General features: G+C 40.6%; 3 protein-coding genes across 12 annotated transcripts in view; 2 read left to right on the forward strand and 1 right to left on the reverse strand.

Annotated features, from left to right (window-relative positions):
- Positions 1-2706, forward strand: part of ATP2C1 (ATPase secretory pathway Ca2+ transporting 1) — a 61658-nt gene extending 58952 nt beyond the window's left edge. For all 5 annotated transcript variants that reach the window (XM_036400889.2, XM_036400913.2, XM_036400904.2 and 2 more), the window contains 3 exons: positions 3-98; positions 897-1038; positions 1879-2706. In XM_036400889.2, coding sequence (XP_036256782.2) covers positions 3-98; positions 897-1038; positions 1879-2015 — 375 coding nt within the window. In that variant the 3' untranslated portion in view covers positions 2016-2706. The remainder of the gene's footprint in view (positions 1-2; positions 99-896; positions 1039-1878) is intronic.
- A 3846-nt stretch (positions 2707-6552) lies between these two features.
- On the reverse strand, positions 6553-11653 carry ASTE1 (asteroid homolog 1). Its single transcript, XM_036400940.2, has 4 exons — positions 10334-11653; positions 8576-8786; positions 7332-7527; positions 6553-7067 (listed from the first exon to the last, which is right to left on the reverse strand). The coding sequence occupies exons 1-4, from the start codon at positions 11651-11653 to the stop codon at positions 6776-6778; spliced, it is 2019 nt and encodes a 672-aa protein (XP_036256833.1). The 3' UTR covers positions 6553-6775.
- Positions 11654-11807: 154 nt separating this feature from the next.
- The window catches only part of NEK11 (NIMA related kinase 11), an 83763-nt gene continuing 81963 nt past the window's right edge, over positions 11808-13607 (forward strand). For 4 of the 6 annotated variants that reach the window (XR_004979780.2, XM_036378897.2, XM_036378901.2 and 1 more), the window contains exon 1: positions 11808-12115. The gene's annotated coding sequence lies outside the window, so the exon portion shown is untranslated. The remainder of the gene's footprint in view (positions 12116-13607) is intronic. The other 2 variants (XM_036378899.2, XM_036378898.2) reach the window with 2 other exon arrangements.

Here is a 13607-nt window from a genome sequence, read left to right on the forward strand (position 1 = left end):
AGTTAAGAGACAATGTAATAACACCACGAGATACAACCATGACTTTCACCTGTTTTGTATTTTTTGATATGTTCAATGCTTTGAGTTCTAGATCTCAGGTAAGTGATTCATACTGTCCATTTACACAGTATTAACACAATAATCAGGGTTTTCTGTGAGGGAAGATCTTGCTGTGTTTGTTTCTAGTGTGTTCTGCAGATTTACTTCACATCTGCCGTTAAGCTCAGAGTTTCATGTGTTTACTAGGTAGGATTTCTTAAATTACAGATAAATTAATTACTTAATTTGTTTACATGGTGGTATCCTGACAAAAGCAAGAAAGTTGTTTATTAAGAGCTGAAGTGTGATGGTCTTTTGTATTGCTGTGTATACTTGGTTGGTTTTTTCTCTTCCTGGAAATTCTGTCAGTTCAGCAGCCTTACCAGAATGTCAGATATCTTGAAGGCCTTAGCTTTTATATTTTGTCATCTTAAAGCCATAGTCCAAGGAAAATTCCTGAAACTGTTCTGTATTTTTTGGCTGTGTATATTTTTTTTCATTTTAAGAAAACAAGTCTAAAATTTTGTCATAGTATACATTACTACATGTACTGTAATTTGCAGTCTTATCTGTTTTGGAATAGTGTAGGGGTAACCTTTTTCTGATGAACTGTACTTGTGGAATAGTGAGATCAATATGCAAGTTCTTGACTATGAAGACAAGACTTTTATTCTGTTTGCCAGGGAGAAAATGCAATTAGCCTATTCAAGAACTTGTTCTGGATTATCTAAGAGGTCAACAGTAATACTTTATATTTTGCTAAAGGCCTGGATGAAAAGAAATTGTAGTTTCTTTCTAGATAATTAAGATTACATATTGTTGTAATCTTAATGTAACATATGATTTTTTTTTTACAGACAAAATCTGTGTTTGAGATTGGACTTTGCAGTAACAAAATGTTCTGCTACGCTGTCCTTGGATCTATAATGGGGCAGTTATTGGTCATTTATTTTCCTCCACTTCAGAAGGTTTTCCAAACAGAGAGCCTGAGTGTCTTGGGTAAGAACAGTTCCTTTTTCAAAACTGTCCATTAAAGATTAATTTATAAATGTGGTGTGATTCTGTAAGTTCACTTTCTGTCTGTTTGTGTACAACAGGAATACAAAGCTTGCCGATGCTTTTTGTTTTGTGGCTAGGGGTTTTGTTTGTTTCATTGATTTGGTTTTTAGTTTTTTGAATCATTCTAGATGTTTTCTTTGGGAACCATTATTTAAATGCATATGGTACATAACTGATCAGTGTGTTCTTAAATTTATATAAAGGTGCTTATTTATTTGGGAGTTTTTAAAATAAATTTTGTTGCAGGCAAAATTATTGACTTAGGTTGCTGAGCACTGCTAATTAAACTAGTTCACAAATTTTTTCTCTAAATATAAACACCTTACTTAGAAATCCAATCCTTTAATATTGATTGCATTGTCATAGGGTAAATAAACAGGAGGATTTTAAAAAGCTATAGATACATAATGCTGTTGGCAAAGGTTTATTACTTCTGTAGTTTTCTGGATTTAAGTGATTGTAATGAAATACTTGTTATTTATTGTAGCATAATTTCTGATTATATTAATATTATTTTTTCAGAATTAAGTTAATTATGTTGCTGAAAATAAGTCTATGAGATACTTTAAAAGCTTTTAATATCTTGTGTGTAGTTATGACTTGTGAATAAACCATGCATGTTAATCTTCTGGGCCTGCAAAATACTGAATTTTTCTTTATTTCTCCTGAACTTTCCCAATGACTGGGAGAAAATTTGAAAGTCTCGTCAGTCTTGTTCTTTTTTGTGTCTCCCCTTAGCCTTAAGTAGCAATTTTAAAGAAGGCTAATTATCTTTTCCAGATTTGCTGTTTCTTCTGGGACTCACTTCCTCTGTGTGCATAGTGACTGAGCTGATAAAGAAGTTTGAAAGAAGCAAGGAAAAGATCCAGAAACGTGGAAGTTCTTCTTCATCAACTTCGTCTTTTCTTGATGTATGATGCATATTGCATTCCTGTGTTTGCAAACTTAGCGATTGCTGTCTAAGGATGTTGGAGAAAGCAAAACACTATCTGGAGGCTAAAGAAATTGAGGGCTTTTGACAAGTCCTTTGTTTTACTGGCTAATGAGGAACTTCATGTTTCAAGACTGTTTAGAATTTAACTTCCAGCTGTGGAAGTAACAAATGAAATTATGCAACTTTGGTAACATTTTTCCTCAAACATAAATTTACTTTTAAGATTGAATGGTATTGTGGGGGGGAGGGGGCAGGGATTAATTTAAAGAAAGATCTAAGCCCAAGTCCCATTTTCTGCACTTAAAAGATATAACTGTGTAAAATTCTTCTCTTAGATATAAATATTTTAGTTTGTTTTTATTTAAAGCATTGTACTATTCTACTTTTATGGTGATGGGACTTTGCTACTAATACAAGGATAAAAATATTTCAGAGGCATTCCACTGGGTTTAGAGTCTGTCACAAGAGTGCCATATTCTAGCTACTGTATTTATTTACTTTATCCTGCAATGTGTAAGCGGCTCAAGTACCTTGTGCTACAGTTTTTTTGTATCCCAAGTTTGGGTTTTTTTTGCACAGGATGTGACCGCTGTCGGATCACTGTTTTTCTTTTCTTTTTCTGTGATTGAAAAGCCTATACTGCAATTTGAAGTAAATGTTTGCTTTTCTTATAAGTGTGTCGTGTCATTGTTTTAAAAGAAACTGGCATTTACATGAAGTGAACGAGCTTGTTTTGATATCATTGCAGATACAGGCTTTGTTTCATGTCTTGTTCCATATTGACTTTAGCTTATGACTGTGAGATCACTTAAGTGATTTATAAGACAGTAATTATGGAAATTATCTGTAGTGTACTGAATTAGAAAATTAATGCAATAATCCTGCCTGGGCAAAAAGCCCCCATCCCTCTCTCAAAGAAGCTTCATTTTCCTTCCTTCCTGTTCATAAAAAACCCCGCTTTTTCCTAGTAGGGTAACTTTGAATTTTAACCTACAGAATTACTTTTGGAGCTATAAAAGCATTATAGTAGATTTGTTTTGACATTGTAAAATGATTTTTAATATATTACAATGTCTGAATACTCTTAATATTCACTAATTGGAAATAGTGCTTTTCCTCAAAATAGTCTTGCCCTGTTGTCATCGGTGTCATCTCATCGTCCTTTCAGGAAATGTGAGGAACTGTCACCCAAAGCATCTTGAAAAGAGGATGTCTAAAGATTCCTGGGGGAGGTCAAAAACACAGTGGTATTTCTTTTCCTTGTAAACTTGTGCATGTGCATCTCTCCTCACTGTAGCCTGAAAATGTGGCGGTGGCATTGCTCTGGTCCACGTTTTCAGTGCTCATCCTGTCATTTGAGGAGGAATTGTCATCAATAGACACTGGAGTATTTTTACACTTGCCATTGTGACTTGGCCCACACGACAAGCTCAAAAGTGCAGTTTAATTAATTTCTCTGCGAATGTTACTGGAATTGTTTTCTTCTTTTTGCCTGTGGGATTCCTAAACTTTGCCAGGAAATGGAGCTGCAGACAGGGCATGAATGCACATTCAGTTTGCTTTATACATGCAGTTCATCCATGGCTTTTCCTGACCTTCAATATGTCTATAATACCTGGACTACCAATGTGCTGGAGATGTGATTGTGTAAAGACAAAGATCCTGCAGCACTTGGCCCTCATCTCTTCCTGGGGCTGTTACCACTGAGCTGGGAGGGCCTGAACAACATGACCTCTTACAGAAGTGCTCTCGTGTCTTCAAGCAGAAGTTTCTTACTTACAGCAGTTCAGCCTTTCAGAAGTTGGACAAATTGGATAGTTGTTGAACAATTACTGTCTTTGGCAAGTGGGGCTGTAGCTGTTCAATATTGTAGTGTGTTCAGTATTTCAATACCATTTCAGAGCAATTCATTAATAAAGACAGATAGTAAGAGCTGACAGTGCATGCTGATGAAGAATCTCGAACAAACTTTGATTTTGTGAAGGGACAGCAGCTATAGCTTTCACATAGTAACTCTTAACTTGTGGTTGATATTCTTCCATGGGATTTGACTGCTTTGTGCTCTGCTCTTGGTCTCGGAGTCCCAGAAATCTAGGTAAGTACAGATGAATGCTAGATTGTTGTCTTAGCTTGGAACTGTCATTGCTAAGTCTTTAAACAAATGTTACTAAATGTTACCAAGTGCCCCTTTCCCAGCACGAGTCCCGCTTTCTGAATAAGGTATGTTATTCCAGACAAATAAAATTTCAGTCTTTTAAGAACAATTTTGCCTTATTGCAGGGTGGGCTTAGTTGAATGTAGTCCACTTAAATTTGCCAGAATTTTTCTGCTGTGTTTTCCAATGGAAGGCAAAATACTAACAAATAATAAATCTAATTCAATGTCATTATATATAAAACATGCCTGGACTGAATTCCATTGCCATTATTTTGGCTTGTTTTGTGATTCATTAGCACTTTACAGCAGGTTTGAGAGATTTTTTCCCAGAGCAGTTGAATCAATAGTGGGAATTTTTCCATAAAAATGAAGAGGCATTTCTTATGGGGTAGAAAAAAGCAACAACTGAGGAATTTACTTGCTTCTACTGAAGCATGGAACAAAGAATTTTGGTTTTAATAAGTAAAGGCCCTTTATTTTTTAATTTTCCTACAAAGAAGATGAAAGACCTATAATGAGTCAAAAAGGAAAACTGTAATATTGAAATTCTGCATGGTAACCCTAGAATCAGTAATTATTTTCTTCAGCCTACAGGACTGGGTTTTGCATGAGTGTGTATCATTCATTAGCAATACAGAACAGCTGAATTCTGCATTGAGAACAGATTTCCACTACAGTAATTCTTAATTGAGTCAGCTTTCCCAAAGGTATTCTCAAAATGCCATGTCGTCATAGCAGTGTTTTTAATCCCAAAATGGAATATTTGACCTTATTCTAGTCTTCTGGATTATCTAATTGAAAGTAGGGTTTCTTAGCAACTCTCAAGAATTTTTATGATCTCTAGCAGTTTTCTGATACAGAATTCAGAGTAAATGAAGATATCTCTTCTCACCAGCACTAAGAAAGTGGAATCAAATACACCTTCATTTTTATATTTAAGACTTATTTTCAATGTGACTATTTCTGACGATTAAAAACTATAGGGAATTACAAGCTTGGTAAAATAAAGCATGTGAGATAATAATGAGAAGAGGATGATTTGGACAATAAAGAATTTCAGGTTTAGTTAGTAAAATCAGTAACTAGCCCCTTTCAACCTTTATTTGAAAGTCATCTGATGGTAAAGTGATGCTGGAGGTTGCTCTACATAGAAACCTATAGAGAAATGGGTTGTGAGGGTCTGGCTTGTGGTTGTGTGTTCGTGCCATCTGCTGGTAGTTCAGTAAGTAGCAGCTTTTCTACTGGAAAAAAAAGTTACCTCTTGCTAGGACAGGCTGTATCTCAAAACTAGTTTTCTCTGTAACATCTTACAGATCTATTATTTTCTCACTGACTATATTTGGGCAGTATCAACACTCAGCTGTACAGTATAAGAGATCTTTCCTCTAAATCCTAAGATACAGTGATTTACTTCCATGGGAACAGGTAATAGGAAGCATAAGCAGGACTGAAAACTTGAGCACACAATGCAGGAATCAAGCTTGAATTCTGGTAAGTTATGGGCAAAACTTTGATGATTAGAAGTGGAAGTCATTTTCCTACATGCAAGAAAATGTATGTGGATTCTTGAGAAGAAAAAAAACACAATTGTAACTATGTTTTACATAGGGAAAACCAATAGTTTAATAAGAAAAGTATTTATATAAATTGACTAATTATGCTGGAAAGTTTGCTAATGCAAAGCACTGAGAAACAGATGATGTAGGATTTAAAAAAAAAATCATAAATTGTTTTTCATTATTACCATGTTGATAGCAAGGGTTTATTAAGGAATTAGTGTACATAGGGGAAGTCAGCATGGGTCTGGTTTTTCAAATAGCCATTGCAGAAAGAATAAGTGACAACAGCTTTAATAGCAGAGGATTTACACAATTACTGTGACAACTACTGAGAATTAGCAAACCTGTAGAAACTTGCTCCCATGTGACAGCTTTGTGTGTGCATGTAACTCTTTCTTTAAGACATCACAGGGGGAAGGGGGAGAAATGAAATCTGAAGTTTCTCCCTGAGTATTGTCAGAGCCTGTAATACTGCAAGCATAACTTAGTTTTCACTGAGCAAAGCTACCTCTCTCTCCCTGCAAGTAAAAGTACTCCAGCAGTAATGACTGATTTTACAGTATTTTTAAACCTGTCAGTTTCTATTTTAATCTCAACTGTTAGACTGTGACCACTGTGTTCCTCAAACACAAACTTTAAAGTTGGATTTTTTGTAAATGAAGCGTTCAGGGAGATGAGGCAGAGCCAACTATAAATGTTCAGGAAAATAATTCCTCTAAAATAGTCCTGCTTTGAAATGCTGAACAACTTTGCTCTCATTTTCAATTAGACTGATACCCTTAAAGAAAAATGAAACACCACAACTTTTAGACAGCATTTCTTTTATACAAATGTAAATTACAAAATGTAAAGTTACAAAATGCAAGTTACAAAAAGGTAAATAAAAATCCCCTGAAGCAAGGTTTTTGGTAAAGATTGAATCAAGAACTTGCGTGAAAACAGTTGAGCAAATTCCAATGCAGTCACATATTTTAATGTTACTTCTTTCATCAGCATGGCATTAGAAGTTATTCCAAGAATAATGCTTTCAGTCATCCACTTCCAGTGCTGCAAACCTGTTAACATTGCATGAATGCTGAGTTTCTGGCACAGCACGTCGGGTGGCTGTTTTTTTCTTATGAGATGCTTTCCTCTTTTTGCAGGACTCTGATCTGGTCTTGGTCTTCTGAAAGAAGTCTGGAGAGACCATTGACTCCACTGTATTTAACAAAACCCGATAAAGCTGAGCCATTTTTGGAGATAAGAGAAACAGATTTTCCACTGAGGGTGCTGATTTAAGCTCTTGATACAGTCTGTGCACAAGGGTCCCTGTGTAAAGCCTGCTCAAAAGGAGAAAATCTGCATTTAGAATTGCACCTCAACAGGACAGGTACAGAAACATGTTACTTGATGACAAAAACATACAGTATCCAACAGTCAACTCCTATGCCAAATGTATTTTTCTTTATAAAAAGTGCTTTTTCTTTATAACTCCTTTTAAGAAGGGAGTTTTGCTGTAAGTAAACCAAAGGAGTTTGACAGAGAAAATGAAACATTCATTCCATCAGGAATGTGTGGAAAGCAGATCTCTGGAACAACCTTACCTACTTAGGTCTGGTTCAGAGAGAGGAGTACCCAGTAGCTGGTTGAGATACAATCCCATCTGAAGACAGCACTGCCATTGGCAAAAACTGTGTGCAGCATCTAAATCAAAGTCGTTATTTTGCAAGTTTTTTTCCTTCCATTTTAGAAATTTGTTATACGCAACGCTGTCATCTTCAGCAGGTAGAACTGTGGGATCTAGGTTATAAATAAAAAAATAACTTGGAAATAACTGTTCTGCTGTGAACAGTACAAAAGGTATCTGCAATGTATAGAGTAATGTCTTTTCCCTGGCTCTGCCTGAAAGGAGGGTGTAGCCCAGGAGGAGTGGTCTCTTCTCCCAGGTCACAATCAATAGGGCAAGGAGAAATGGCCTTAAGTTGCACCAGGGGAGGTTTAGGTTGGACATTAGGAGGAATTTCTTCCCAGAAAGGGTGATTAGACACTGGAATGGGCTGCCTGAGGAGGTGGTGGAGTCACTGTCCCTGGAGGTGTTTAAGGAAAGACTGGATGTGGCACTCAGTGCCATGGTCTGCTTGACAGGGTGGTTTTTGCTCAGTCATGGGTTGGACTCTCTGATCTCAGAGGTCTTTTCCAACCTAATTGATTCTGTGTGAACAAGCTTTCCATCTCACTACAACCCACTTGGAAACCCTGTCAGTCTGGTTTCTACAAACCAGAACTTAAAGAAACTGTATAATCCTGGCATGCATCGTCTTTGCCATCAAATGAAGGACTCCTGGAGGAAATGTCCATAACCCTAACAGGAATCAACATTACTGAAGCAATTTCTGTGATTATTTAATACTTTCAAATTTGCAATGCGTAGGCAGAAAAAGTGTGCCCGGGCAACTCAGCATTTTTAATACAAATGTTTTTAGAAAAACTCATTAAAAAAATATTGGAATGCTTCAGTAGTAGTTTTTTGATGCCTGAGTACGTTAAGCATATTTTTGGTAACTTTTATATCTGAATTAATTTTGATCCTAAAGATAGTACTTATGAATGCAAATTAAGATTTTACAATGTGTTAAAGTACTGTTTTACCTATATAAAATGTTAAAGTGATGGTTAGCACTTTTTCTTTGTGCATATCAATGCACAGAGTGTGACACCTCAGGATATAGTGCAAATCAAGGCTAATTCCTCTAAATTTGGACAACTCCCTATAAGTGTGGAAAAATGAGTTATGGTCTGGATTTCTGTAGTAGCTGAACACCTAAATCTGTATTCTTTGGAGACATACCTGGATCATCAGTTATCCTCTGCAGTTCTCCAGAAACTATTATTAGAAGCAGAGCCTTTAATTGGTTCAGCTTAACTTTTGGTTCTGAACAACGTATCCAGTAACACGTTACAGCAACAGGGAGTTGTAAATGACTTGGGATAGGTTCTAGGGAACTCATTTTCACTCCCAGAGTCTCCAGGAAAAGCATCTGACGGCATGAAACAGGCACCTGAAAATAAATTTAAAAATTGGAGGTAAGAGACTTGATCTGTTGTGAGCAATTTCTAAAAGACCAGTAAGTTCCTGGTTAAATTAGTTACCACTATAGATTTTTGATAAAAAATTATTTCAGTTTCATAGATATTTTGAACAGGAAATATTTTTTAAAATACTACTTAAGACTTAAAAAATGACACAGTTAAACGTCAGGGAGAAAGATAAAAGTAACTAATAAGTAATTAATTCCTAGCACATGTTCCCCTTTTTGCTGAGCCATTTAACTTCCAGAAAGTGGTGTTATACACTTTGTCCATAACTCCATGCATGCAGAATTGCAGCAGGCTGTTCAGCTGCAATCTGAGTTCTTTGTAAACCTTGATTAGGATTGTTTTGCCTACTCTTAGGCAGACACTCCCACAACAGAAGAGCAACTGAAGTCAGTTTTGCCTGGAGCACTTTAAATGCTGAATATTTCTTCTTCTAAACTTTTGTTCAATCCAGATTTCCTATATACTCACTAAGGAAAATTGTTGTAGTAGCAAAGCTCAAATTCATTAAACAAACAGCACACACACCAAGGTTGAAGTAGGGTGTCATTAATGTCTCTTAACATGAAACTTGATTTTTTGAAACTCTTTAAGTGTTGCATATTGTTTAAAAGGTGTGTGCCAATAATGTATGTAAAGTAACCTGTACTTTGGACCCATAGCTATCTGTAACATTTAATGGGTGTAGCAGTGATAGGCTTGGTTCCTTATAAAGGTGCCACCAGCAAGTGATAAAAACATTCAACATTCAATATGTCAACAGTCGATCTGACTGCCAGAATGGATAGACCATATGTGCCCTAAAAATGCAGAATTAAAACACATGAATTGTATTTCTGGACATTGCAGAAATTTCTGCATACAAAACCTCAGTTATGCAACTTCGAGAATGGGAGATTACTTCCCATTATGGCAAGACTTACAGTCTTAATCATTAGACTTCACATTGAAGTGCTACAATGGTGACTGGAACCAACCTAGTACAACTTTCCTGTCGTTTACAGGTTTTTTTTCAGGTGCTGTTCTGCTCTGTCTGATAAGCATCAGAGCCGTGTTAGCAGGAGCATACTCGGGGCAGGTAAAGCTGCTGGGCAGCTGCAACATTCACAGATGGAATAATGGCTTCTAGTAAAAAGGCATGGGTCAGATTTTGTTTAAGAGCACTGCTCTGAAACATTACACACTTGATCAAATACAAATTAGGTTTTGTAGTGTTAAAATCGGACTTTCCTAAACTATGTGAAACTGAAATCCTTCCCCAAAAAAGCAAGTATTAGTGTAACAAAATACATAGGATGAAATAAGGGCTTCCAATGAAAAATATAGGGAGTATTGTATATACACACAGACTACAACTTCTCATAATTTGTCTTAGTACACTTGGAGGGGGCAGGAAGGAAAGGAAGTGAAGACAACCTCATGTAGCTTCATATCACAGATACTTCTGTGTTACAGTAGTTACTATTTTTGTGTCACTCGTTAACTATGATCTGTTGTGACAACCATTTACCTCCATTAACTTGTCCAAAGGAAAACGATCATCACAAAAATCTGGGGGTAGGCTTGCTGCTTGAACAAATGTTTTTTTAAGTGTCTTTTGGCATCTGTCAAATTCACATACAACGGGCAGCTCGTTGGTCTGCTTACTTGGAGAGGCATCTTCAGAACTGTGAGATACTCTCAGAAGCAGTCCATAGATAACTTGTCGGATGGGCAAAGCCGTGCTATGAGCACTGGGTCTCTGCATGTTCTCCACCTGAACGCGGAGGAAGGTACTTCTAAGTATCAGGGCATTGATGACGAACGGGGCCAGCTTACCTTTCGCAAAAGCATCAAGTACCCACTGTGGTACGTCTGCTTTCCTGGCAGCCTCGCACTCATAGCTCCCATTCTGAAAGAAGTCCTCGAGATTCACGTCGGACGGAGCATAGTCCTCCATCGAAGTGCACAGAAGCTCCCGTATTTCTTCCCTCTGGTGTTTCTTGAGGTATTTCAGCACGTTGTCGACGGCCTCGGCGGGCTCCGCAAACTGCGCCAGCCAGTTCAGCAGCCCCTGGAGGCGGAGGTGCCTCCCGCCCCTGCCCGCCGCGCAGCCCCTCGGCAGGCGCACCTTGCTGAAGAACGCCTCCAGCGCTTCCAGGCCCACGAAGTCGTTGCCGTGCATGACGGCGAAGAGCGGGAGCAGCGCCTTGCTCAGGCTCCCGAAGTGCCCGCAGAACCGCTCGGCGGAGAAGCAGCGCGCGGGCACGAAGCATCCCTGCGGCGCGGCGGCGGCGGGGATGCGCACGCTCTGCCACTGGAAGTGGGACAGCGGGCAGTAGCCGCCCGCCAGGTCGAACACGAAGAAGTCGCTGTCGAGGGAGAGCACGGGGCAGCCCCAGCGGTTGGCCAGCCCGGCGATCTCCCGGTCGGCCTCGGCGAAGCACTGCACGAAGGGCACGCCGAGCCGGCCCAGCGCCTGCACGAAGGCCTCGCGGGTCAGCAGCGGCGCCAGGCAGCCGCCCGCGCCGCGGGACAGCCCGTGGGCCGCCCGCAGCTGCTCGGCGGCGCGGCCCCGCAGCGTGGGCAGCTTCCTGTCCTCGGCGCCGCGACCGCCGTCCAGCACCACGAAGGGCGCGACGCCGCAGGCCCGCAGGACGCCGAAGAAGTCGCGCACGGCCGCGGCGAAGGCGCCGTAGTCGCCGCCGCGTCGGAAGTCGGCGTCGGGGGCGAAGCAGAGGCGGTGGTACAGGCTGCTGCCGTCGATGACCAGCTTGGTGTCCCGCACCCGCAGCTCGGTGAAGAACACGCCGCGCTCCTCCACGAAGCCCGTGAGCCCCTGCACGCCCATGGCGCCGGAAGCGGAGCCGGCGGTGACCCGCGCAGGGGGGATGGCCCTCCCATCCCGGATCCGCTTCCTCCCGCTCCTCCCGCTCCTCCCGCTGGGGCGCGCGCGCGCCGTCTCCTGGCGACGGGGCCGCGAACGGCGCGGGACGGGCCGGGAGCGCGAGGGGCTCCGGGAGCGCCGAGGGCCCCGGGAGCGCCGAGGGCTCCGGGAGCGGCGGCCGCTCCCGCTCTGCCGGCCCCAGGTCTACCCCAGGCCAGCCCCAGGGCACACGGGGCACCCCCAGGCACCGCAGCCCCGCCGTCGGGACAGGCGCTGGAGCGGCGGGAAGCGGCGGGGACGTGTGACACCGCCGGCTCCCCGGGAGTGCCGCCTGTCCCGGAGGGGTGAGGAACGGGGACGCCGCCCTCGCTCCTCGCTATGTGGGTACTACCTTGTGTTTTGAGTCTCATACAGTCTTGAAACAAGGTAATAACATCCCTGAGGTTGTGCTAGGGGTCTCGGCTTCCCGAATGTGCGCCAGGGAGATGCTAAATTTGACAGTCGAGTACATTTGTCCCCCTTTTACCACCATCCTCAAACTCCTTTGCTACCAGCTCTAATAATAAAATTTAGTGATCATTTCTCTAGGAACAGTAAAAAACTGAGCTAAGCGAGGTGATGTTGCTATAGCCTTGGGTAAGATGTTCCAGAAAAGAAGAATGGACCAGTGTTAAAAAGTTAGTTTTATAATTTTTTTTCTATTAAGGAAAAAACAAGGAAAATCTCTCTCTCTTTTTTTTTTTTTTTTTTTTTAATTTTCAAAACATTTAAAGGAGCAGACTAGTGAAGTCATCAGCAGGAAAAAAAAATCAAGGTGGTAAATACTGAAGATATTTAGAGCTAAAGATTTTGAATTTGTGCTGCAGGGAGTGGAGGGCAGCAAAAGTTAATGTAGCACGATGGTTTGTAAGGAATAAAAAGAAAACCTTATAAAATTGGAAAATGGCCTCGACTGGCAAAGAAGGGATTATCTTGGAAGCAGAAAATATCAGAGTATCTTAGCTGTTGCTAAAGAAATCTGAAGGTTAATCTTACAGAAACTAAGAAAGGTCAGGGAAGAAGTTGAGATGGTTTGCACTCAGCATGTGTAGGTGGAGCTATGAAACCTTAACCAGCAACTTTCCTTCAGTTTGCAGGAAGGAAATCCTGCACAAAGATCTTCACAAAAAGAAATCTTCACAAAAAAAGAAGATTTAACTCTAGCCAGGGAAGAAAATATTAAAAAATAGTGATCCAGACAATGTAATTGCATTAGTTTGGTTGTCATCCGCAGGCTGCCTGCCTGGGATGGGCCTTGGGAATGCTGGATGGGACAAAGGAAACTCCTTACCAAAGATACTGGATAGGGTATACTGGGATTTTTTTTTTTATGGAAAAGAGAGCTGGAGACTTGATTGCTTTGTGCTATCTGTAGTTGTTCTTAACTTTAATGAAGCAATTGATGTTGCTGCTTGGGAAACACCTACTCATTGGGAGGTGGACACTGGTAGGAAAGGAACACAAGGAAGGTTGGGCTAAAGGTTTGAGTGAGGTAGGAGAGGCTGTGATTCATGTACTTCTTGAAGAATCCCATGAGTCTTATGGCTGAGTCAATCTTTAAGGTTTGTTGGCTCCTAAAAGACATTTCTTCCAGATGCAGTGCTCAGCAACCCACCTCTTCTGTGCCATTAAAATGCACCTGTGATGCCACAATGGCAATCACTGGCCCCTGCCTCATAACACTCTTCAGCAGTAGACACTAAAGCATTTCACAAAGTTACATGATAATTATTACTATTATTATATAGGAAGGGAACTTGAAGCATAGAGAGTGAAAGGTGGGAGGCATTATTAGAAATAAAGCACAGAAATTAAACTCAGTGAGCTACTTGATTTTAAGCACGGTTTTGTGGTGTAAAGGATTGTCATACATTCCTAG

The sequence above is a fragment of the Molothrus ater genome, chromosome 1 (genome assembly GCF_012460135.2).
Source record: "Molothrus ater isolate BHLD 08-10-18 breed brown headed cowbird chromosome 1, BPBGC_Mater_1.1, whole genome shotgun sequence".
In the NCBI taxonomy this organism is placed as follows: domain Eukaryota; kingdom Metazoa; phylum Chordata; class Aves; order Passeriformes; family Icteridae; genus Molothrus; species Molothrus ater.